At 42.5% G+C, this 26,048-nt stretch overlaps 1 protein-coding gene across 1 annotated transcript; it reads left to right on the top strand.

Moving 5' to 3' along the window:
• The first annotated feature begins 820 nt into the window (after nucleotides 1-820).
• On the top strand, nucleotides 821-17,991 carry MYL4 (myosin light chain 4). The gene is made up of 8 exons (XM_069953937.1): nucleotides 821-836; nucleotides 7,585-7,815; nucleotides 9,854-9,881; nucleotides 13,962-14,111; nucleotides 16,884-17,057; nucleotides 17,161-17,238; nucleotides 17,620-17,658; nucleotides 17,782-17,991. Exons 2-7 carry the CDS (start codon nucleotides 7,696-7,698, stop codon nucleotides 17,646-17,648), a joined length of 579 nt encoding a protein of 192 aa, XP_069810038.1. The 5' UTR covers nucleotides 821-836; nucleotides 7,585-7,695; the 3' UTR covers nucleotides 17,649-17,658; nucleotides 17,782-17,991.
• Nucleotides 17,992-26,048: the final 8,057 nt, after the last annotated feature.

Genomic DNA, 26,048 nt, shown 5'->3' with positions numbered 1-26,048 from the left:
AGCAGCAATGACAGCAGGGTTCTAGGACACTGCAACAACATAATAAAGATTCTATAGTAAGTCTATGGAACTCATCTCCTATAGTGAGGTGAGATGGAGAGAAAAGGAGGAGATCGCTTAGCTGAGTTCTGGCGATCAGTGGAGGTCTCGGCACCCAGACCTCCAATTATCAAAGCTTTAACGTCTCTATAACATGTCAAACATTGTTTTAAATGACAGTAACAACGACTCTGCTATGTCTTAAAGGAACAGTGTCCCCACTATTGGTCTGGCCATTCCCTGCCCCTTATAAAGTCTGCCCCTTCCTGTTCCCTAGTGCCAGATCAAATAGTGCTCATTGCCTATCAGAGAGAGCGTTCCTCAGCTACTGTGATTCCTAAGTGTACCTAAGTGTGTCCTTTTGTTCACGTTCCCCGACTTTGCTTCTGTTTGCCGCCAGCCCTGACCTATCAGACTGTTCCTGACCACATCCCAGCCTAACGACTTTGTACTTCGCTTCTCCTCGCCACCAACACAAGCAAGTCGTGCCAGGGGTAGCGACCTGGGGGTCACTTGCCGCAGCAAGCCTATCCCACTCTGTTGAAGACCAGCGGCCCCTTAGACACCGCTCCCTGGTGCGGCTTATTACCATTGCTTGTGTACAATATGCCGTTACAATATGCAGTGCGCAAAAACACCTTTTTCGTCAAAATAACAGCATAAAAATAATGATACATATGCCCCTATATCTCTATACATAAAGCTACACCAGCCAACCGCTTTTACAGCAGTGGTGGTTGGTAACCTAGACAACCAGCTGTCAACATGAAAATGAGCTGCCATTTCAGGAGAAGGAGGCAAGTTTGTAAGATGACTGTATTTGCAAAAATATTTAATGGGAGGTGCCCTACGAGTTGTACTACATTCAGTAAACTTGTGGGGATTCCCCTTTAAGAAAGATTCCTCATTTATTGGCAACTTTGTATTTTACTCCAAAGCAATAAACATTTTCTACAATAATAGAACAGACAACACAGCAACAGTGGAAACTAGGTCAATGCAAAAATCCAGCAAGATCTACCATCAGTGCAATCTTGTCATCCCAGAACCAGTGAGGAGTATAAGATGTTAACGTAGGGTCAATCACCAATCAGGCTTCTCATGACTCCTATTAAAGAAGTTCTCTGCTTCTAAGAAGGGTCGATTGATAGCAGCTCATAAGATGTCGCCATGCTAAGCCCCCCCAGCGATCAGCTCTAACCTGGTGTTCACTTTTCCTGCAGCAGCACCTCAGGGGAGATGAAGCATTGCACAGTCCCCATCCACATTAATCGGCTGTGTGTGTGTTATAAAGGACAGGTCAGCCAAAGAAAAATACACTCTACATAGCTGCTGGCTCTCGTCTCAGACCAAAAGAGTCTCTAAAGGGGATCTCTCCAGTAGCGTAATTTGGTGGAGGCGGGGGGGGGGGGGGGGCGCTCCTGGGCCCACACAGTCAGGGGGCCCACTGAAGATTTTGCCACTAAATGCTTTTGCAGACAGCCTCCACGGGACGATTATCGTTCAGATTATCGTTAAATCGTTCGAATCTAAACAATAATCGTTTATTTGAATAGCAGTTAACGATTAACGACCGAACGAGAAATCGTTGACCGTTTAATAAGACCTGGACCTATTTTTATCTTTGCTCGTTCGCAAATCGTTCGCATTGAATAAGATGTCGTTTGGTCGTTCGCAGTAGTGACGAACGCAATAGCGACAAGACGACCGCAAGAACGCTCATAAGTAACGATTATCGTTCCATGTAAATGGGTGAACGATTTCAGGTCTTTCCCAATAGCGGTCGTTTGGATCGTTTATCGTTAATGATTAAGCGAACGATAATCGTCCCGTGGAATAGGGCCCTTAGTGCGACCCCCTGCTTCTGGTGCCCTTGCTGCCTGATAATTGGCCAGTATAATAGCTTAGTAAACAAGCGCAGATCTAGCAGATCATACTTTTTATTATCGTGCTGTACAATAGGACCCTACATCTACTGGCAGCGGGGGCTAACCAACAGGAGGATTAACAGGGAGATTACTACGGGGGGGGGGGGTGCCTTCATGGAGGATACTACCTCTACCTATACTATATATATGCACAGGGTGGAGTTTAACTTCTGTATTGGAGCACAGAGGGCCCTAACTACTACTGCATGGAAACAGAGGAGCATTATTACCATATTGGGGCACAGAAGGCCTAACTATTATATGGGAGGGCACAGGGAGGGTCTGTCTTCTATATGGAGATGCGGGGGGAGCTAATCTACTATATGATGGTATTGATTGTGGCCTTTTTACTTTAAAAGTACATAGAGGGGGCCTGTGTATATAAGGGCTAAGGCTGGGTTCACACTATGTATATTTGAGGCTGTATTTGGTCCTCATGTCAGGTCCTCATAGCAACCAAAACCAGGAGTGGATTGAAAACACAGAAAGGCTCTGTTCACACAATGTTGAAATTGAGTGGATGGCCGCCATATAACAGTAAATAACTTCCATTATTTCAATACAACAGCCGTTGTTTTAAAATAACAGCACATATTTGCTGTTAAATGACGGCCATCCACTCAATTACAACATTATGTGAACAGATCCTTTCTGTGTTTTCAATCCACTCCTTGTTTTGATTGCTATACAGCCTCAAATATACGTAGTGTGAACATAGCCTAAAACTGTGTCTAAATACTACATGGGGATATAAAGTGGACAACAATGTGGAGCAATACACATTTGGATGGTGCCTTAGCGAGGAGCCTAAAATGTTTGTCTGGCAGAGTCTGGAGAGACTAGGCATCACCAGGAGAAGTCTTCTTGATGGCCGAGCCAACAGAGGAAAAGGGAAAAGTAAACTTAGCAAAAACCTCACTTGCATTTCATGCAGAGAAGACACCCCCTTTGAGTCACTGGGTTTGACTGCACTATAATCACTTATAGGATATGCAGAATCTGTATACAGCTTGATCTATCTCTATATGGTCACTGCTTAGGGATAATTTTGTTCTTTATATTGTGGATTTTATTCAGTTACAGTATAGTGGTATTATTCAGTCACTGTGTGGTGAGAGTGATGGTCATGGTGTGACAGTATTATTTATCCTGTATATGCTGGTATTATTAGTAATATTTAGTTTATATAGTGAATTTTATTCAGTCACTGTATAGAGCACAGGTGTTAAACTGCAGCCCTTCAGCTGTTGCAAAACTATGTGTGTGTATTATTATTTTTCATACATCCTAAAATTTCCTGTAGCTTTTAGCTTGTGTATGTGCCTCATGCTAGGCAGACAGATGATAGATGGGCTGGCGGCCAAGTTTTAGCCTGGGGGGCAACCACACAGCGGCGGCCAATCACTAGGGTACAGTTGCATGTAACTAATCCACTATGAATTTAATTTAGCTGATTTCAGGTATTTAAATTGATTAAATCAGCTGCATAAAACCTGCAATGTATTCAGTGTGAACATTAAAATCAATCAATCATAAACATAGTTTTTACATTTACCATCCCTCCTGAGTCTGTCTTTTGCAGATCCCTGAAGCTCCAGTAGGTGTCTTCATTTTTTCTTCGCTTCCTGGTTTGGGCTTTCCCATGATACACTTAGTCTCCTGTGAAGTCTAACTTACTCTGTAAAACTGTTAGATGGCTTACAGCTTGTTTAGCCAATCAGAGCTAAGCAACCTTTGTCATCTGACAAAGTGAGGCTGGCTTAACAGGGCTTAGACCCGCCTTCCTCTTGATGATGTCATTGTCACAAAATGGTCAACAGTCATTAGGTAAGAATGAGTTTTCTTCACTTCCTGGTGGGGTATTGAGGGAAAAAGATAGGGAAGGGGTAGGGAAAGATAGGACACTTGCTCCCCAAAGTATTCCATAAATGTATTCAATCAAAAACACTGTATATTACATTACATACACATCCATTGTAATTCCAATGGAGTGTCCAGCAGGGGCGCACTATATATAGAAGTCAATGGTACTCATTGACTTCTATATATAGTGCTTCCCTGCTGGCAATCCATTGTAATTACACCCCGATTCGAGATGTCATCTTTTTTTAGAGAATCTGAAGTCTCCCTGATCTACTAAATTAAGGGAAATAGCCCTATATGTGCATTTCCAATAATTAATGTACATTAGAAATTTGTCTAACTTTCCGTAAGTAATAACATATTAAAAAATAGTTTTGGCCGGACTTCTCCTTTAATCTTGTATATTGTACATAAAAAATGTGTTTTCTAACCTGCAATAATAATACAAATAATATCCATGCAGACTTTACTATAACAAACAATAGAAAATCCAAAGGGGAACCACACTGTGTGGGAAAATCTTAGGTGCCCACTCCATGAATTCCACCTCCTGGGCAAATAGAGGCGGCGCTAGTATCAGGGACCTGCAGTGTTATTTACCCGTACTCTGAGGCAAAGATTCAACTTCACTTTATTAAGGTGAAGAAAAAGCAGTGAAAGTAGCGGCTGCAGAATGGAGAGGACAGAAAACACTCTCAGCTATGCCCTCCAAGCAGAGGTCATACTAACCGAGAAATAGTTTGGTGTAGGGGGTCACATGTCTGCCCCTTGTACACCCCCCCCACACACAGACTTAAAGTGTCATTTTTATCTGTATGAAGTCTTTGAGTCTTTCTCTTGTTTCAAGTTCTTACAAATGTCTTCTTAGTTAGACCTGTTTATAGAAACAAATACGACTGCCAATGTAGCCTCCAAGAAGGTTGTCATCTAATTATGTATCATTATTGTACATGAAAATGCGTTATATTGTGTGTGTGTGTGTGGGGGGGGGGTATACAGCCCGTGCTGTACAGCCCCTTAAACCACCTCTGCAGTGATCAGAGGAGAGCCATGGACCTGTTTTTTATGATTAGGTTGTCTAATGCTGCGTTTACACAGAACGATTATCGTTCAAATTTTCACAATAACGATCGCATTTGAGTGATAATCGTACCGTGTTTACACAGCAAACGATCAAGCGACAAGCGAGAAATCGTTCATTTTGATCTTTCAACATGTTTTCAAATCGTCATTAGTCGTTTTCGCAGATCGCTTCATGTAAACAGTCTTTCCCGGACTTACCCTACGTAAAAGACGGGCTTAAGCAATCTTAAAAACGATCGCAATAACAATTTTCTTACGAATTTTCAAACGATTTTTCTAACGATTTATTCGTCTAAACGCTGATCGTTATAAAAACCAAACCGTTGCTTCAAAATCGTTAAATGATCGATTGGGCGAAGTTACTTGTTGAACTGCATTGCTCTCCCAGTGACCGGCTTTATCTGCATCGTAACATCAGGGCTGCTCCCAGGTACCAACAGCCAATCTATGAGCCCCAGGGGAAAACTACTAAACGCCCTATTACACAGAGCAATTATCGTTTAAAAATTCGCTATAACAATCAAAAATGATTTTTGTGCCTCATCATGTTGAAAAACTATTGTTGGTAGTTCGCCGATCGTTCCCATTTGTGTTCGTGTAATAAGTTGTTCGCAGATAAAACATGCTGTGTGGGTCGTCCTGAGGATCAATTAGCGACCATATAACGACGTAAAAACGATCGTTGATTACAGTAAATGGTGAATGTAATAACCTAAGAATCATTCGCTACAAAATCGCTAGTTTTTACTTGCGATTGATCGTTATAGCGAATCTTTAAACAATAATCGCTAATCATGTAATACAGCCTTAAAGGGGTTAACCAGCGCTACAAAAACATGGCCACTTTTCCCCCTCTCTTGTCTCCAGATTGGGCGGGGTTTGGAACTCCATTGAAAACCACACCTGAACAGTCTGGAGACAAGAGAGGGGGAAAAGTGGCCATGTTTTTGTAGCGCTGGATAACCCCTTTAAGGGGCTAGGCATGTTTCCAGGGTCAGTTCCCTCTTTGGTTATTGTAGAACTACAAGCCACAGCTGTCATTGAGAAACCGCATCTACAGGTGGAGCAACACTCACTGGTCACCAGTATATTTATTGTGTATACTACATCTATTATAAGCACCAGGTAAAAGTGGCCTCTGGACTCCTGTGGTGTCACATGTACATTGCTGGCAAACCATAATGCATTTTGCTAGTCACTTTGGCCAAATATTTAAAATATAACACTCACCAACGAGATCTGATCGCATTTGATCTGTTGCCATTTGTCACTTAAGTGCTACCTTCTTTGTCACATTGTCACACAACACTGGAGGACAGGACCCCCTCCCTTCAGTAAGTGATATCTCAATTTAAGAGAGGGGAGGGGGGCACTTAAGCTAACATGCCAATGCACCTAATGAGAATAATGCAGTACACCCCACCTCTAATAATAGCCACAGGCCTGTAGGACTAACCCCCTCCTTACCAGAGTCCAGCTGGGCACCACCACCCTGTCTGCACAGATATACAATGCTGTACTGATATTATATTTATATGATCTCATAGACGCAGCTGTTCATACACTATGACCTTGGGAGCGTGACAATGCCACTATGCCAACAAACAGCTGTGCCCCCCCTTCTCTGCCACCCCTAGGAACGCTGCAACTGTTGAACTAGCATGTTCAACCATCTTCCTATTAGTAGCGTATGGGGCAATTTGTAGTTCGCCAACCACTGCCACAAGTATAGCACATAGGCTTTGGTTCACAATTGTCAGCCAGGATGTAAAAATTCATTTTATGAATATTTGTTAGTTACAGCTGAGAAAGCTGCTGGGTGACAACCTAGGCACTGGGTGACTACCTATTAACTATTACTGTTGTCACTGCATTGGCTCATTCCTTATTAAATTGTATGATGCTCAGGGTTCTAGCAAAGCTGGGTGATAACCAACTGCATTAGCATTACAACTTCCAGAGGGATTTTCACCCAGCCCTACCAGACCGAAAAGAAACATTCTGACATTGGCTTCTCCTGAGTCACTACAGCCATCAGATTCTAACCCAGCTTTTCCAGAACCTGAGAGAATATTTTTCTATTGATTCTTCCTTTACTCTACAATTTCTTTGATTTGCAGAACTATAGGGAAGGTGAGTGACAACTAACAGGACCACCATTGTGGCAGCATACAGGTTTTCACCAGCTCTCCCAGTCCTTGTTATCTATTGTTTCTTCTCTCACTTTTGTATCTTCTGAGATGGTCAGGACTTGTGGAAAGCCGTATGACAATCATCTTGGCCACGCTGAAAAAGCTGGGTGACAATCAATAGGACCACCATTACACAATAAATAAGTTGGAGACAACTGAGATTAGTAGTAAGTGCAGGGTCTGGGCATGCTGGGAGTAGTAGTTGTTTAACAGATAGAGAGCCACAAGCTGGAGATCACTGAAATAAGCAATAAGTGTAGGGTATTGGCATGATGGGAGTTGTAGTTGTTTAACCGCTGGAGAGCAATAGGTTGTAAACAATTGATATAGGTAGTGAGTGCACATTCTTGTGGTCATTCAGTAGGACTGAATGTAATCTGGCAGTAAAAGTGTTAATATCTCCGGATAGGCCGGGGCTGATAACAATGCTGAATACTTGTCATGTGGGACATCTCTGTCTGTCACTCTTCCTTTTATAGTAGCACAGCTCCCTCTCCCTCCATATAAGAGGGGGCTGAGTGACCACCCTGGCTCTGTCATTCCTTCCATCTCATTCATTGCATCCCAAGAAGCCCTTCCTCACACACATCATGCCCCCCAAGAAGCCAGACCCTAAGAAGGAGGCCCCCAAACCTGCTGCGGCTGCTGCACCTGCACCTGCAGCACCAGAGGCCCCAAAGGAGGTTCCATTTGATCCAAAAAGTGTCACAGTAAGTATTCATTACCATTGGGAAGCATACATTGTAATGTGGGATGTTAAATAGTTAACACCTCTGCTTGCTGTCACTGAACTGTATGTTCTGTACTAGACCCTTGTCTCACAGCAGCTCAGATACAATTTGATGATTTTGTTACAACTCAGTCGAGCCTTTCTACAATGTATCAGGCTAAGTAGGTATCTGCCTTTATAGTTACAATTGCAACAAAATCTCAGTTGTGACAAATATTGGGTCTGTAGTAATTTTAACTTCTGGATGCAAAGAATTTTCACAAGTCTGCGCCATAAAATCTGCTGCGGATCCTGTTCATGTGATCCTGTATGTTCACACACTGCAGTACTGCAGCGTGTGAATGTACTTTAGGGTGCCTTTTCACAGAGAGATTTATTTGACAGATTTTTGAAGCCAAAGCCAGGAATGGATTTGAAACAAGGAGAAATCTCAGTCTTTCCTTTATGACCTGTTTCTTGTTTATAGTCTGTTCCTGGCTTTGGCTTCAAAAACCTGTCAGATAAATCTGCCTGTGTAAACGCACCCTTACATACTGACAACAAACAGATCTTGGAAAGGCTGAGGGACTGAAATGCAACTGATATTAGAGAATTCTATAGTTCATTATACAAAGATGAATTTTCATATAAACCCCCAGTAGCTTTATGTGTGGTCTTAAGTAAAGATATTGATAAAACATCACAAACAAAACATAAAAAAAAAAACGTAGTTGCTTTTTTCCTAAAACAGTACCACCCCTGTCCTCAGGTTATATGTGAAATTACAACACAACTCCATTCACTGCAATGAAATTGAGCTTTAATACCTCACACACTGACGACAAGCGTGGTGCTGTTTCTGGAAGAAAGCCACCATGTTTTTATTACGTCTGGATAACCCCTTCATAGCTATTTAATGTGACACTGAAGCAATCATTAGCCACTATTGCATCATAACTATGATCAAAGCATGTAAGGGTCCGTTTACACACACAGATTATCTGACAGATATCTGACAGATTTTTGCAGCCAAAGCCAGGAATGGACTATAAACAGGGAACAGGTCATAAAGGAAAGACTGAGATTTCTCTTTTTTTCAAATCCATTTCTGGTTTTGGCTGCAAAAATCTGGCAGATATCTGTCAGATAATCTGTGTGTGTAAACGGACCCTAAGAACTTTAGATTTGTCCACATTCCCGCATGCAGCTCTGAAGTACATGGCATTACGTAAAAATCCACTTTCATTAAAGTTATCTGATGGTGCACATGGTTAGTAAATGACAGAAACGGTTGTACAATAAGTTGCAACATGTAGGAGGATGCAAAGATATGTTATTTCCCATGACGCATCATAGAATAAAAATTGACTTTCGATAAAGTTGTCTGGTGGTGCAAATGGCTAATAAATGACATCATCAGCTGTACAATAAATTGCATCAGATGATAAATTTCTTTCATAAAGTTGATAGCTCCGTAAGGTACACAGAGTCCCTAATTGCCTGGGTACCACCATATGGTGCCTATCACGGAGCACTTTGTAGTGCCTCCATATATACAGTTATCTCCTCTGATTACATTTGTAGTATTTATATGGGGATGACAGGATGGCTCGTGCCAAATGATGACTTGCCAAGAGATAGTTTTGCCCATGTTTGAGATATGACAACAAGCAGATGGGATCCTATCACATGGATACATTTAATAACACTCAGACCAGCACAATGTCAGGGTAACAAATGACCATTGAGAACATATCATTCTGTCTGCACCTTGTAGAATAAATTGCACGTCCTGACATGTATAGCCATCTATCAGTCCTCCTTTGGCCAGCATTCGACTTACAGCTATTCCTCCCAATCCCCCTATACACTTGCATGATCAGGATACATGTCTTCTTAATAGGGAGAAGGGACTACTTTGAATTTTGTTTTTCTATTAGTATATAGTATCCATCAAGAAATGGATACTACAGAAATCAGCTTCATGTTTCTCTTACAGATTCTTACCAATAGTAACATCTATTTCCTATTGTCCACAGATCGAGTACACCGCTGATCAGATTGAAGGTAATGGTTTTATTATCATTTATTTAGTGCAGTATTCCTATACTATTTTTTCAGTATTGAAAGCTGTGATCATTAATTTGCTTTAGGAAAACCAAATGTGAACCCATTTCAGGGTCATATAAAGGACCCTTGGCGTATTACATAACATAGTAACATAGTTAAAAAGGTTGAAAGAAGACAAGAGTCCATCAGGTTCAATCTAGGGAAACCCCACTGTGTTAATCCAGGGGAAGACGAAACCCCCCATGAGGCAGATAACAATTGCCCCATCACAGGGAGAAAATTCCTTCCCAACTCCAATCGCAATTAGAACAATCCCTGGATCAACGTATCACCGGAAATCTAATGTCCATAACTTGTAATATTATATTTTTCAAGAAAAGCATCAATGCCTCGCTTGAACTTATTTATTGATTTAGCCATGACAACATCATGTGGCAGAGAGTCTTACCGCTCGTACAGTAAAGAATCCACGTCTGTACTGGAGCTGGACACATTGATTCTCTTGACACGAGTCCAATAATGGTAGGGCCACACATTACAATAGTCGCATGCAGCAGAAAATCGTGCTGTGGCCAATAGTTGTGCAAGGTTTACAGCCACTGCATACCGGTGTGGTTTCATTTACATGTGGCTATTGAAGTGTGTGGTTCCACAGGTAGCTGGGCCAGCTCATCTCCGATAGCTAATATACTTCAGCACTCATAGACTTCGATTAGAGATGAGCGAACCTTGAGCATGCTCGAGTCGATCCGATCCCGAACTTTCGGCATTTGATTAGCGGTGGCTGCTGAAGTTGGATAAAGCCCTAAGGCTATGTGGAAATCATGGATATAGTCATTGGCTGTATCCATGTTTTCCAGACAACCTTAGAGCTTTATCCAAGTTCAGCAGCCCCCGCTAATCAAATACCGAACGACTATCGACTCGAACACGAACCCGGTTCACTCATCTCTAACTTCGATCCATCTGAAACAAAGACCAATAACGAACACAAGGCAAATAGACAAGGACAATTGCTCGAAATGTTAAAAACATGTTTCGAATATGGTTATACAGATAGATAACTTGATGCTTTTCAAACCTTGAGTAGCAGAATATATATGCTTTGTGGCTGTTTGCAAAGAAAAGGCTTGATAAGACCAAAAGCAACATATAAACTCCAGCATGAGGATTCCAAAGCTGTCCAAACACATTAGATAAATGTTTGCCAATTTTACATTCATCTTAAGTATATTGGGGCCTCCTGATGCTCCCAGCATCGGGACAGCAGATGTGGGAAAGAAGGATCGGGCATGTTGGATTTTAACATGTCTTATTTTTATATTTTCTAACCATTTAGAACACAAGCGCACTCACCTGAACCGAGCATGCAGGTGTGTGAATGCATATTCAACCAACAGCTATCAGGAGGGCATAGCCAGCTTAACAGGCCTGTCACCTGTGTATACATTTCTCTTCCCTCTGGTCATATTAGATGTGTCACTTTTCCTATCTATTGTCCAGAAGCACAATAAGCCCCCTAAGCAGTTATTATAATCATAAGATCTTAAAGGGGTACTCCCATTTGAGCATGTTATCACACAGGTTAGGCATAGGTCTCCAAACTGCAGCCCTCCAGCTGTTGCAAAACCACAAATCCCATCATGCCCGGCAGCTGAAGCTTTAGATGTGGCTGTTTAGGCATGATGGAAAATGTAATATTGCAAAAGCTGGAGGGCCGCAGTTTGGAGACCCATGGGGTAGGGGATAAAATGCTGATCAGTCCGGGTCCAGTTGCAGGTACCATCACTAATCTTGAGAACAATGGGAAATAGAGTTTAGGAATAAAGGGAGCACAGCAAGCCTGCACAGCCAGTGCTCCATTTATACTCTAAGGGTCCTATTCCACGGGCCGAGCAGAGCCCGATCAACGATGTAAACGAGCGGCGATCTGCTAGATCGCCGCTCGTTTACTGGGCCTATTCCACGGCCCAATGATCGTTGAGCGAGGGCTGCAGGGACATCATTACCGATGTCCTTGCAGCATCATACATTACTTGTCCAGGCTTTTTCTCCGCGCTGTCTTCATCCCCGGGTCCCGCACGCTCTGTCTTCAGAATGGCCGGTCAGCTGACAGGCCACACAGGCGGTCCCGACCTGTGATTGGCTGAGCGCTCCGTCAGCTGACCGGCCTTTCTGAAGAAAGAGCGCGCGGGACCCGGGGATGAAGACAGCGCGGAGAAGAAGCCTGGACAGGTAATGTATGATGCTGCTTGTCAAATCGTCAGTCGCCCGCCGCGCACCGCTATTCAACCGTAGCGATGCGCGGTGGGGGAAAAATGATTTTAGGTCTGGCCCTAAATGAACGCTCAGCCGATGACACGATCATCGGCTGATCATTCTCTCTATTTCACCGAACGATAATCGTCCGAATCGGGCCAAACGGGGCCGATCCGGCCCATTATCGTTACTGTGGAATAGGGCCCTAAGGGTCTGAGATTATTTCCAGACCCATAGAGAATAAATTGCTGGCTGCACACCATCCATTCCAGGGACAGTTTTTTCCCTGTCCTTGTGATCACTGATGGTCCCATTGGTCAGGGCCCACCCTTTGATTAGCATTTTATTCCCATCCCAGAGTATAACATACTCATATGGAAAGACCCCTGTGAATGATAACCATTCAATCTTTGCAGCACAGTTGAAATATGTCCACTGCAGAAAGCGTTAATCTATTGTGTCCTCCAGTGGCCATTATGAAAACTTCAATTGTGTATGGATAGTGACAAGAAGCACAGAATTCTCCACACTCCCTGGTGTCTTCCTGTCTTTAGAAGTGACAAGCCATTCGGCCAATCACTGGCTGGCCACTTCAGAAAGCGGCTCTGAGGTTGTACCAGCGGCTGCAGGAAGTGGGGAGAAGACAGGAAGACACCAGGCAGCATGGAGAAGTAATGTATATACTTTAATATTTAATATACTTTAATGTATATACTTTAATACTGTGATACTTTTAAGCAAGGGCTGCACAGACATCGCTAACCATCTCCATGCAGCCCTTGCTGCACAATAATGGGATTTAGATCAATGTGCCAGTGACTGAATAGATACCCCAGTTAAAATAGAAAATGTGTGAATGTCACCCAGAAATCTTTTTTTTTTTTGACACTGTACTTATCTATACATAGAAAAGTAAAACAAAATATAAAAAAGGTACATACAGAGAAAAAAAAACACCAAAACCAACACAAATCATCACCATAGTGCACACAATAAAACAAGAAAATTTATTTAAATAAATCTCTAAAAAGATATTAAAAATTGCACAAAAATGATTTATAGATAATAAGAAACTCAGAGGCATTATGCCACCATTTGCATATGATTGCTAAAAAAAAGTGTCTGGTCAGTTAGGACACCCTTAAAGGGTTAATGAATAATCCATTGCCCTCCTGTTCACAATGGTAGGGATATGGAATGAAGGGAATGTCCAATGCGATGAACAAAGGCGTAGTGGTAGCTAAGAGCCCACATTTATAATAGTAACATGATACCCATACATCGGGTAAGAGATATAGTTCAGCTGCTTCTGATATTCCACCGAGGTCACGCTGTTGAAATACTGGATAATGGTATTGTATTTCTTTGGCCTGAATATCCGTTTTTATATCAGGGACTCTTGAGGTTAAAAAAAAAAAAGGGGTGGTTTTTTTTTTCTGTTGGTATATCATTCACTTAATAGAGCAGAGCAGCAATACCAGACATAGTCTGCGGGCAAGAGTGGCACTATTCCTGAAAAGAAAAGGTTTCTAATGGCAAACTTGGCCCTTGCATTTTGAGTATTGTCGACTATAGTCATTGCATCTTTTGCCTATGTACAACAGGCCCCAATACCCAATTTCCAATGTTGACATTATTTTAGATTTACATAAAAGTAAACGAAAGTGTCTCAGAGTATTTTAGGAGAAATGTGTCCTCTTCCAGGTACATGTATGGACATGTAGGCAGGTGTTGGTATACAGAAGTATAGATTTTGATTTAAATAATAATAATTAAAAAAAAACACTGCTTAGAATCTTTTGCTTTCTGCACTCCCAGAGTTCAAGGAGGCCTTTCAGCTGTTTGACCGGACCCCAGGTGGAGAGATGAAGATCACGTATGGGCAGTGCGGAGATGTCTTGAGGGCTCTGGGTCAGAATCCCACCAATGCAGAAGTATTAAAGGTCCTAGGAAGACCAAAACCAGAAGGTAAGAACCAAATGAGACTCTAGATGACTTGTTCTTACTGATATTACTGTGAATATATAAAGATTTGTTATATTCAATGAAAATGGTACCATATCCTTACTCCGTAAACCCCATGGGTACAGTGCTATCACATGTCTACCAGCTTGTCTTAGGGCCCTATTACACCCACAGAATATCTGACTTTTTTGAGCCAAAGCCAGGAATGGACTTTAAACAGAGAACAGATAAAGGAAAGACTGAGATTTCTCCTTTTTACAAATCCATTCCTGGCTTTGGCGTAAAAAATAGATAATCTGATAATCTGTTGTTATAAAAGGGCCCTTAGACTTTCTTTTGATATACCGTATTTTCCGGCGTATAAGGCGACCTCTGACTTTTCAAGAGATTGTCAGTGGTTCGTCTCATACGCCGGAAAATGTTAACTGCAGATAAATTGATAAAACAACAAACAGTTAACTCACCTGGGCCCGTTCCCGGCCTCCGCGTGTCTTCTTCTCTGCTCCCGTTCCCGGTGCAGCGAGTGTGACGTACTCTGACTGCGCCGGGGATGCCCGAAGCTCTCCCGAGCAGCCGAGCATCTAGTCATAGACGCTCGGCTGCTCGGGAGAGCTTCAGAAGAATGACAGAGGCTTTCGGGAGGCTTTGCAAAGCCTCTGTCATTCTTCCGAAGCTCTCCCGAGCAGCCGAGCGTCTCCGATTAGACGCTGGGCTGCTCAGGGGAGCTTCGGGCATCCCTGGCTCAGTCAGTGTACGTCACACTGGCTGCTTTGGGAACGGGAGCGGAGAAGAAGATGCGCGGAGGACGGGAACGGGCACAGGTGAGTTAACTGTTTGGTTTTTTTTAATTAAGCCCCCCACCGTATGGGGCAACTATGCCCGGCGTATAAGACGAGCCCCGACTTCTGACAAGATTTTTCGGGATTAAAAAGTCGTCTTATACGCCGGAAAATACAGGTATTTACATAGTAGACGTGTAGCCAGGTCCTGTTTGGACTGTTATTAGTAAAACAGGGCACTTTCCTATGGTTCTCAATTCCAACAGTGGGCATCAGAAATGGCTTGTAGCCCTGGAGACATGGGGTAGACACTAGGTTAGCAGAAATACCACACGCTATGGGGCTGAGAGGCTGAGAGGTCCCACATGTTCCTTGAACGTTGGCTGAACCCACTAGTTTTGGTGCGATTGGCCAGCCATCTATTGTATATGGGACCTATCCACTCTCCAATGATAGATCTTGCTGAGTATAAATGTGCATGGGGTTTGGTGTGGTGTGTGTGTGGGGGTGGGGGGATTGCTGTCAATCCTACAAGTGTTCAGCCAACAACTAAAAAAGATGTATGGCTACTTTTTGGAAAAGAGATAGCAGTGGTCCCTGTGAAAGGTGGCAGAAACAAATTCTGTGAGCTTCGGGGAGAGGGAAGATACAGCCAATCATGGTATGTAGAGAGATGAATAAACAATAGAGAAACAAAAAGACACCATCAGTGCAGTAAACATCATATTTATTTTTTTTAAACTTTCTGCTGATGGTGGTCTTGGGTAAATAGAGCCTTTTTGCAGGTGTCACAGTACAAGTTGCTGTTTTTAACTAGCTTATAAACGGGGTTCCTGAGTTTTCCCCTTAATGTCTAAACACTCCAAGGCCGAGTTCACACAAGGTGAAACACTGGCCGCTCTGTGACCTGTACGGTGTTAGTGAAGATCATCCCGGCCGCTACTGCAGATCTTCATTTCTGTTGAACACAATGGACATGTCAGTTTTTTGTGCGGCCGGTTGGAATCCCGGCCAGAGCATATACTATGTGTATACACTCCGGATGGGATTCTATTCATGCATATACAACATATGTTTTGTATAAATCACGGCCATTGTTGCAAATTGCAGGATTCAAACGTTGATTCGTTTTGCTTCGTACAAAGCAAAGTGAAGCTGACATATCTCTCTTATGTGGTATAGAACATAGAAGGAAAATGGCAAGACTCCAGGGCTGAGACAAACAGCCAGAATAAGACAATCCACCTTATAAATAGTATTGCTTTGGTAAACTGATATGAGAGTCCCTACATTTTCTGGCTCTATGTGACATACCTTCCATTTGGTATGACCACGGCCTCTCACACCTGGCATGGGGTCTTGTTCTATTTCTGCACAAGGGATTAAACCCCCTAAAAACTTGAGCTATGAAAAGGATGGGTGGGGGCATAAAGGCTACAGATGGCTCAGAAGGATTGTAACTACTGCACCTATTCTATTAGTGGTGAATTTGATCATCTAATTCCTTATATTTAGAGGACATACAAGGTCTTTATACCCATGGCAATGGTATTAGCAGTCCAACATTGAGCATCACATTCCCACTGCTGACCCAGGGGAGGACCATTGACATTTCACTAGGCCGTGGTATGTGTGTTGTTATCCATTTTATGCAGTCAGTGCCAGAGTACAGAAAATCTTAGAAGCTGTCTATCTCAAAGACTTCAGATCTGGTGACTTAATATCTAAAGCCTGCCAGCTGTCTGCATCTAGATCCATTAAGTACATAGTATCCCAAAGGATATCCAGAATTCATTTCAACTTAGGTCAGCCATGTATATATTGCTTAAGGGATCACCATGTGATGGTGATAGGGTTAGTGGATATGGTTGAAAAGATCAGTATGTAAGAAAACACAAACTCATTCAAGGAATTTTAGTGGGGTCAGTAAGCGTACCCATAGCGGTTCCCTACCCACTTGCTTGCTTATGTTGCTTTGTGCTTTTATTCGTTTCAGAACTCAACACCAAACTCATTGACTTTGAAACCTTTCTTCCAATGCTTCAACATATCTCCAAAAATAAGGACCAGGGCTCCTTTGAGGACTTTGTAGAAGGGCTGCGCGTCTTTGATAAAGAGAGCAATGGCACTGTGATGGGAGCTGAATTGCGCCATGTCTTGGCCACCTTAGGTAAGTAAGACCGCTGCGTTTTACTAACATAGTATTACTCACTCTCAAAGGTGAGACAGACATATTGGACATGATATTCACAATCTGCTTTTACCACTTACAGGTGAGAAGCTGCAAGAGAATGAAGTGGAACAGCTGCTTGCAGGACAGGAAGATGCTAATGGATGCATTAACTATGAAGGTATAACAATGGTCATGGGTCATACTAAGCTTTTTTTAATTGTCGGAACTATTATGTACACTAGCAAAGTAGTTTCAATTAATGCTTCCTAATATGTAGCATTAGGAAAGGAAGCACTTTTACAAACTGTATGCAACTGTACATTGATCATTATCAGCATCTTCTCCGGTCCATTCTTAATACAAGCAATTTACTTAAAGGGCCCCTCTATAATATGCACATCACAGGGTGTTGTATTGATGGCACCCACAATGATCAGCTGCTTATCTGAAAGAAAGCCTGCATTGCCTCTGCAGATATAAGGCATTACACAGTAACCACTGAAATTAATAGATTTGTATATTGAATATAATCTCATTCAAATGTTTCCTCTTTTCTCAGCTTTTATCAAGCACATTATGTCCGGTTGAAATTAATGTGGTACGTATTTACTAATCATACTCTATACCCAAAGCTTATAATATCGCTATCATTTTTACGTAGATAGCATGCACATATTATAACCTAAAGTTAAATATTTAAATAATATTCCATCTTTTCTAGATTCCCATGAACTCTCTCTGTCCCCCATTACGTTGCTTGACTTGCTTAGGAAGAACTCATCAACTCATGGTGGACGAGTAGCCACTTTTGCTATGTGAATGTCCTGGAGTCCTCATAGAGACTGCCACTACTGAAATACCATGTGCGGTTGTAAATTATTTGGGATCCCCCCCCCCCCCCCCCCCCCCGTGATGTCAACCAAATAAATTTCACAAAAAAAGAAAGTTGTGTCCTGTATGTCAAGCACAATGTAGTCTGTTTGCATGATGTAAGATTTCAAGGAAATACTGAAAATCTTGTATTGTATCTTAAATACAGTGTTCTTGAGGATTTATCTATATATGAAGATTCTAGAGATTTTTCAGGAAATTCGAGAATGGCAAGACTCATATTTATTGATGGGCTGATGGGAAGAATTTGTATGTACCACCAGGAATAGCTCATTGAGTTTTTTGAATTCATGTAAAGGGAATCTGTCAGATCTATATCATGCTCAGAGGTGCAGACATGGGAGCTAAAACAAAAGATACCTGTCACCTAGCCGATGGCTGTTTGCGAAATTATAAAAAATATCACACTTTCCTTCATAAAGGCTGTGCTGAGCTGCTGCATGCATGCATCCTCCTGCCCCACTCCCTCCCTGCTAAGCTTCCAGCAGCACAGAGCCCTATACATCAATCATGCAGTTATGGTGGAGGGAGGAAGCTAACATGATGCAGCACAGCACAGCTCTATGAAGGAAAGCATGATTTTATAACTTTGGAAACAGTCATCAGCTAAGAGACAGGTATCATCTGTTCTATCACCCAATCAGCTCTATGCCCCATATTTGCAGATCAGAGCATATTATAAAGCTGGCGGATTCCCTTCAAGCTTTCTCTTAAAGGGGTTGTCTCATGAAGGCAGTCCCGGTCCACAGTAACGGATTATAATACGTCCGTTTCGGGCGGTAGCTCGGGGCCCTGAGCTCCTGGGGGGCCCATGGCCACCCAAACAGATTTATACTTTCAGTGGTGTATTGTCTTCAGGCTACAGTTCTGCCATGATTTGCAAAAAATTACTGCTTTTTTACCTCGATTTTGCACAAATCAGGGCAACATGACATTTTTCATCCTGTTCTATGAACACCATGCTAGTGCTGCCTTAGTTTCAGTAGAATGGGGGGGGGCCCAGGCCTACTGAACAGCCCGGGGCCTATGGTAAAGTTAATCCGCCCCTGCCTGTCCATATGGGGCAAATAAACATCACAAGGAATCTCTCCTGCGTGGAAACCTCCTCTATGAGCCAAAACGCTGCATTATAAGCGCAGTTCCCACTCTGGTGGACTTCGGCCACCCTTGTATTACATGAAAAGCCATTTATCTGAATAGCTTCCATTCTACATTTTCTCCGCAGCTGACACTTTGAAAGTGATTGTTTATGACGAAACAAGCCCTTCATGAAAAACTCTGTTCCTCAGACTGTAAATACCAATATGATTTCAAATGATGTTACTATCAGTCTAATACTGGAGCCATATTAATATAAAGTAAGGCCAGTAACCATCGCTGTTCTTTTATACCATTATACCATATGTTTTATTATTCTGCATCTTTTATTATATTGCATTTTTTAACTCAATACCACCACATGTGCCGCAATGTAATCCAACATCATCCATGTCATAAACTGAGTTTAACACCTTTAAGTATAGGTGGATATTGTACATATAATGTGAAAAGATTACCATGTTATTTGCATAAGTCTATCATATGTAGTGGGATCTGCTATCGTATAGGGATTCTCCTTACTCATAGTCCATACATGATAGACTTTTTGGGGGACTTTTGTTGTTGTATAATTGGGCAACAAGGCTGTAATTCAAGAGCCGAATATGTGGAGAAAAATTTCTCCCTATGTATCCATATAGAGTCAAAAAAGCCTCCAACGCATTTCCTGACGTTAAAGAAGCAGTTCACTTTTTTTTTTTTTTGCCCCCCCGGGTAGCCGCTGTCATGTATACTTACATAAGATGATCGGTGTCCCGTTCCCGTCGGTCAGTTCCGTCCCGCGGTGCCGTTCACATCGGGCGCGCGCTCACTTCCGCCGGCGCTGTGACTCCTCTTCTCTCCCTTGTCATTTGAACGCCGGAAGTCACGCGCTTCCATAGAGAATGCATGGAAGCGAGTGACTTCCGGCGTATAATCACTGGGCAGAGAAGAGGACTCGCAGCAGCCGGCGGAAGTGAGCGCGCGCCCGATGTGAACGGCACCGCGGGACGGAACTGACCGACGGGAACGGGACACCGATCATCTTATGTAAGTATACATGACAGCGGCTACCTGGGGGGGAGAAAAAAAAAAAAGTGAACTGCTTCTTTAAGGCACTCATAAGGGGTCCGATGGTCCGCTGCAGACATGGATCACCAGAATCATATGTGTCTAGAATACTACTGATATATCCGAACTGCACTGGTGTACTGTTCAGGCAACATGGTTGCTCCCATTAGAATGTACTAAAAATGAAATTTAAAAAATTCCAGTCAGAAAATAGATATGGATTAGATAGAGGGCATGTGTCACAGCACCTGGCTCTAGTAAGTAAAAAAAGAAATCTAGGTGATTTCCTTTACAGGGGTCGTTCACAAAAAAAAAATAATAATTCAAATCAACTGGTGCTAAAAAGTGCCAGAGATTTGTAATTTAAAAAAAATCACAAGTCTTCCAGTACTTATTACCTGGTGTATGTCCTGCAGGAAGTGGTATTCTTTCTAGTCTGGAGAGCAGGAGAGGTTTTCGATGGGGATTTTTTCTGGACAGTTCCTGACATGGACAGAGGTGGCAGCAGAGAGCACTGTGTCAGACTGGAGAGAATACACCACTTCTTGCAGGACATACAGCAGCTGATAAGTACTGGAAGACTTGAGATTTTTTTTTTTAATAGAAGTAAATTACAAATATCTGGCACTTTCTGGCACCAGTTGATTCGAAAAGAAAAAAACAACCCCTTTAAGTTACTCTAATTTTCCCTAACAGGTGGGGTATGAAGAAAAGAGTCATTTCTATCTCTGTGTACCATGCAATACTGGGGGATGCTAAAATGAACCAAATAAGGATGTGAAAAAACCATAAGGTCAAAATGAGCACAAAATCCTAATAAAAGCCAATAGGAGGGAAGGTCTGGACATCAAGGTGGCTTTCACAGGCTAAAGGATAACAGGTTAAGCTGTCATACGTGGTAATTCTTAGCTAATGTTGGCACACACATGCATGAGATATCACATTAACAGAGTGAATAGTAGAATTGCAAAGTTACTGCAGCATGTATTGTTGTCTTCACACCCACATTACAATACAATACAGTTTATACAGTATATTGGGGTTTGTCTGGCTTAGGCCCAAAAGAGTGTCTTTCAGACTGGATGACAGGCCTGTCGTGTTAATGAATTACAGTCAACCTAGTGATCTCAGTGACAACTGTGCTATTCTTCATATGCCCTGTGGTGGCGCTGCAGAGGACATGAACACTTGCTTCAACTGATTTTGGGATCTCAGCAGTGATCAATTTATTTTCAGAGGAATCTATAAGTGGACATCCGCTGTTAAGTTTTACTATGGCTCTAAAATTCCAAAATGGTGTATGTGTCATATGCATCCATTTTTTTCTACTGATATAACATTATACTATTTCTGTACTAGTACGATAAGCCGTTACAAGAGCAACATTGCATTTTATAGAGTGGTTTAAATCTATGCAGATTGATTAAGATGGGCTCTCCATTGATGACAACTCTAACAATAAGGTTCATAATCCAGGTTAACACCAGCCATGCTCACATAGGAACATCACCTTCCAGGGCCCCATCAACTTGGTAAAAATAGCCACCTAATCCTGGAAAATTCGGAAGAGCACCCACTCCTGTGAGATAAGGAAAACGTTTCCTACCAAAGAAGGCTTTGTGTCTGCATCGTCCCACCAGACACGTCTGATAACAGGGCGACTTCATGACTAAGCCCCCTGCCCAGGGGACAGGTCTGCTCTTCTGAAAATAACAGGACATTGTCAAAGTGGGCAGATAAATTTAGCTGAGGTCCTAATCCGCCACATATATACGTCTTACCATGAAAGAGGAAAAAAACCTTATGTGGCAAGAAGGGTCTTCTCTGTTTTATTTGGGAATGTGAAAGATGAGTTCTATTTTTACCTATCTACAAATCCTGATCTGATATGCTGGCAAATGCTGAGAGATTAATATATAACCCTAATAAAGAGCTGGTTGGATATAGTGCACTAATAGAGCGTGCCATGACAGGACACATTCAACCTCTCATAGATAGATAGATAGATAGATATAGAGAGAGATAGATAGATAGATAGATAGATAGATAGATAGATAGATAGATAGACTATAATACCACACAAAACGTGAGAACAGCCATATTTTTTGAATCCTGGATAATCCCATTTACCCATTCATAACCAAAGGTCATTGATCCACGGATGTCCAGATCACAATGAAGCAATATTCCTCCTCCCCTTAAAAGAGCTATAACGCTTTTATTTGTTCACCTACAGGGCTTGATGGGGTACCATTTTAAATAGTTTTTAATGTGACATATTGGTGCAAATGGAAGTTTTTGATTGCTTTTTATATATTTTTTTCCTTATAAATAATAAAAAAAAATCATTTTTTTCTTTACACTTTATTAACCCCGTTAGGAGACTTTTATATGCAATTATTAGATTGCATATACTGATCAATGCTATGCCATTGTGTAGCATTGATCAGTATTATCGGCAATCTGCACATGGATCTGACTGTATGGAGGTAAGTATTATCAGGGAAAGGACAAAGGGTAGGCGATGACCTAGGTTGCCATCTGCTGGGCCTGTTCAGGGGGTGCCAGTGGCGAATTACACAGGTCAACAAAAAAAAAAATTTACTGGTGTCCAAAATATTTTAATGATTTTGGGGTATTTTTGGGGTGCTGATTCTGAATATGCTATCAGTTTTGCCAGATTGGCTCAAGTTTTTTTTCATGTCTTGTTCATTTTTGAAGATTACTTTCTAAAACTAGTTAAAATAATCTAAATTCAACATTTACTTTGTAAAATTTATTGTATTCACGACAATAGCAATAAAGTTAATGCGCGTGTAGCAAATTACGTCTTTTTTTTTTTACACATTTCACGAAAATTCTCAAAAACTTGAGCCAATCTGGCAAAACTGATGACATATTCAGAATCAGCACCCCAAAGTTACCCTAAATTCGTTGAAATATCTTTGGCCCCAAAAATGCTGTTGACCTGTGTTATAATTTGGGGGGACAATTCAAGCAGCCACTCATGGGGCCCATGGCTATCCAAGATGTCTTCATTATAATATTGTCCTGTAGCTGCACATCACTACACAGGGATTAGACAGGGGCCATATATTAACGTGGGGACTACACTTGGGATCATTTAATAACAGGGGACTACAGTACTGAGTCCTGATACTTTGAAACTGGCAAAGACTTTACTTGAAATCAGTTGTAGTGCAATTCAGGTTATAGGTGTATATATCTCAAAGTCTGGTTGAAACAATACACAGTCTGATCACAGTTTAGGAATCTTTAGCAGACACTGAATACTTGCAGTTTCACTTGTAAGGATCACAGCTGGTACGCTGGCAGATAAAAGAAGATAATAGACAATACTGTTCCGACTTACTAACTTACCAGCTTTAGCGCTGGGAGCAAGATAGAGATAAACACTTGACACAGTCCCTGAATACAATAGTTGAAATAGACTTGGCCTTGGTTGTAGTGACTTGAAGACAGTAGCAGACTTGCAGCTGGCTCAGGGTAGTGGGGCCCTGTCTAGATCCTAGGATTCTCAGCTGTGGGAGCTTTAGAGAAGAGTTACCTACACCCAAGGGTATGAACTTCTGCTAATGGTGTCTATGGGCACAGAGTGACACAGATCCAGTGATGTAGGCCCCACCATGTGGGTAGAGCTATCCGTCGGGGCAATCCCTTAGGAAACCTAGCAACTTGCAGTAGAGACTGGGCTTATTACACTTAGCTTAACTACTGACTTGGACCTGGAGTGATCATCAGGATGACAGAAGAATAGCTGCCCAGCGTAGATAGGGCTGTTCCTTGATACCCTTTATTGCAGACTTACCACCTTTAGGCACTAGCTGGACGTGGCTAGGAATACAAGGAAGAAAAATAATCTTTGGCATAAAGTCCCGCAAATGGGTCCTGGCCTTAGGCGAGGGCCTGGAGCAATCTCTTCAGCAGGTACTCGGTGATACACTTTTTCTCCAACATATACTGTGACTAGAATCTCCCCCAACTAGTCCCAACCCCACTATATATATTGGCTCTTCAGGGGAGATCTAATTGGTCATGGGAACTAAGATAACGCTCTGTGATAGGGTAGTGACCTTTGAGGTAGCTAGCTCAGGGATTGGTTAAGCAAAAATCAGAAGACAGTGGCATGGAATACATATAATCAATACAGACATCAATTAAGCCCTAATACAGTTTTACCTTCAGCCATGCAATATACGATGTGATCAGGGGCGGATTAACTTCACTATAGGCCCCGGGCTGTTGACCAAGCTTGGGCCCCCCAACCCCACTGTAACTATGGATAGATAATGTCATCATGCCCAGATTTGTGCAAAACTGTGATAAAAAAGCAGCGATATTTACAAATCATGGCAGAACTGTAGCCAGGAGACAATATACCACTGAAAGTACAAGTCTTTTTGGGTGGCCATGGGCCCCCCAGGAGCTCAGGGCCCCGGGCTACCGCCCCAAAAGGACCTATTAAGATCGGCTACTGGATGTGAGTGACAGTTACACCTGGTGGTGGGAGCAGCATACTACAGACTTCAGTCTGAGAGCATATGCACAAACAGTATTGACCTATACATGCTTAGGCTATGTTCACACTGCGTATGAGTCCTGTCGTAGTGCACATATACTTACGTAGTTTTGAGGTTGATGCGTTCGCTTGAAAGTATACGATATACGCCCGCATAATGCACACTACGTATGAGCTTACGGCCGGATCGTATGCGGCGCCGTGAAAAATTAACAAGACTCACGGTCGTGGATTTCCATGCGGTCCCGTACAAAGTACTTATTTCAGCCAAATTGAACTTGATTTGTCGATCCAAAAGGTTCTGTAAGTTTTATTTGGCTGGGCAAAGATTTCCAAGTAAATGACCTGCCTCAGATCGCTTCGAAACAAGCTAGGGAAGCAGAACACATCCGGCGGCATGTCGATTTTTCCCACACCCGTAGTTTCATACGCAGTGTGAACGTAGCCTTAAAGAAGCAGTGGACTCTCGCTCTCAGACACTGCACATGTGAAGGAGTTAAAGAGCAAATTGAGCTTTGCCATATCCTGTGAGCATGCAGCTAGAAATGGGAACTGACAGCAGTTTTTCACTTCTCTTATAAAGGAATGTACAAATGGACACTAAACACTTTTGAGGCATTATGTCCCACATATTATTGTCCATTGACTTGGCAATACTGTTCAAATTAGTGTGATACTGCCATCTGCAGGACACTTACACAAGGGCACACGCACACTTATGCATGCACACGTTGTAACTCCATAGCAGGGGTAGGGAACCTTGGTTCTCCAGCTGTTGCAAAACTACAACTCCCATCATGCCTGGACAGCCAAAACTAAAGCTTTGGCTGTCCAGGCATGATGTGAGTTGTAGTTTCGCAACAGCTGGAGGGCCGAAGGTTCCCTGTCCCTGCACTATAGATCAGCTGTCTCTTCAGCACCACCTATAGGCAATTAACCTGTATAGCAATGTCTGACCTCTTAGATAACCCCCTTCTCATATATGAATGTAAAAAAGGTAAGGTGGTCCTGACAAGACGCCTCCTCTAGAAGCAAAGCAAAGAAACAATTTCTCCTACAGTATTTTATAATAGCCAGGTAAAATTAAAAGGGTCTGTCCATCTTCTACCCACAGAATAGGGGATAAGTGTATGATCTGACTGGTGAGCAGTGGCGGATTAAATGTACCCTGGGCCCCGGGCTGTCCACCCAACCTGGTCCCCCTTTGCCCCCCCTTATAGATGGACCCCCTCTGCCCCCTCTTATAGATGTTCCCCCTCTGCCCCCCCCTTATAGATGGCCCCCCTCTGCCCCCCCCTTATAGATGGACCCCCTCTGCCCCTCCTTATAGATGGTCCCCCTCTGCCCCCCCTTATAGATGGTCCCCCTCTCACCCCCCTTATAGATGGACCCCCTCTGCCCCCTCTTAT

This window comes from Dendropsophus ebraccatus, chromosome 14 (assembly GCF_027789765.1).
Source record: "Dendropsophus ebraccatus isolate aDenEbr1 chromosome 14, aDenEbr1.pat, whole genome shotgun sequence".
Lineage (NCBI taxonomy): Eukaryota > Metazoa > Chordata > Amphibia > Anura > Hylidae > Dendropsophus > Dendropsophus ebraccatus.
This window is presented reverse-complemented; position numbering and strand designations above follow the sequence as displayed.

Coding starts and splice junctions, on each gene's coding strand:
- MYL4 (XM_069953937.1), top strand. CDS start 7,696: ATGCCCCCCAAGAAGCCAGACCCTAAGAAGGAGGCCCCCAAACCTGCT. Junction 9,882..13,961: donor CACCGCTGATCAGATTGAAG/GTAATGGTTTTA, acceptor CTGCACTCCCAG/AGTTCAAGGAGGCCTTTCAG. Junction 17,058..17,160: donor CCATGTCTTGGCCACCTTAG/GTAAGTAAGACC, acceptor TACCACTTACAG/GTGAGAAGCTGCAAGAGAAT.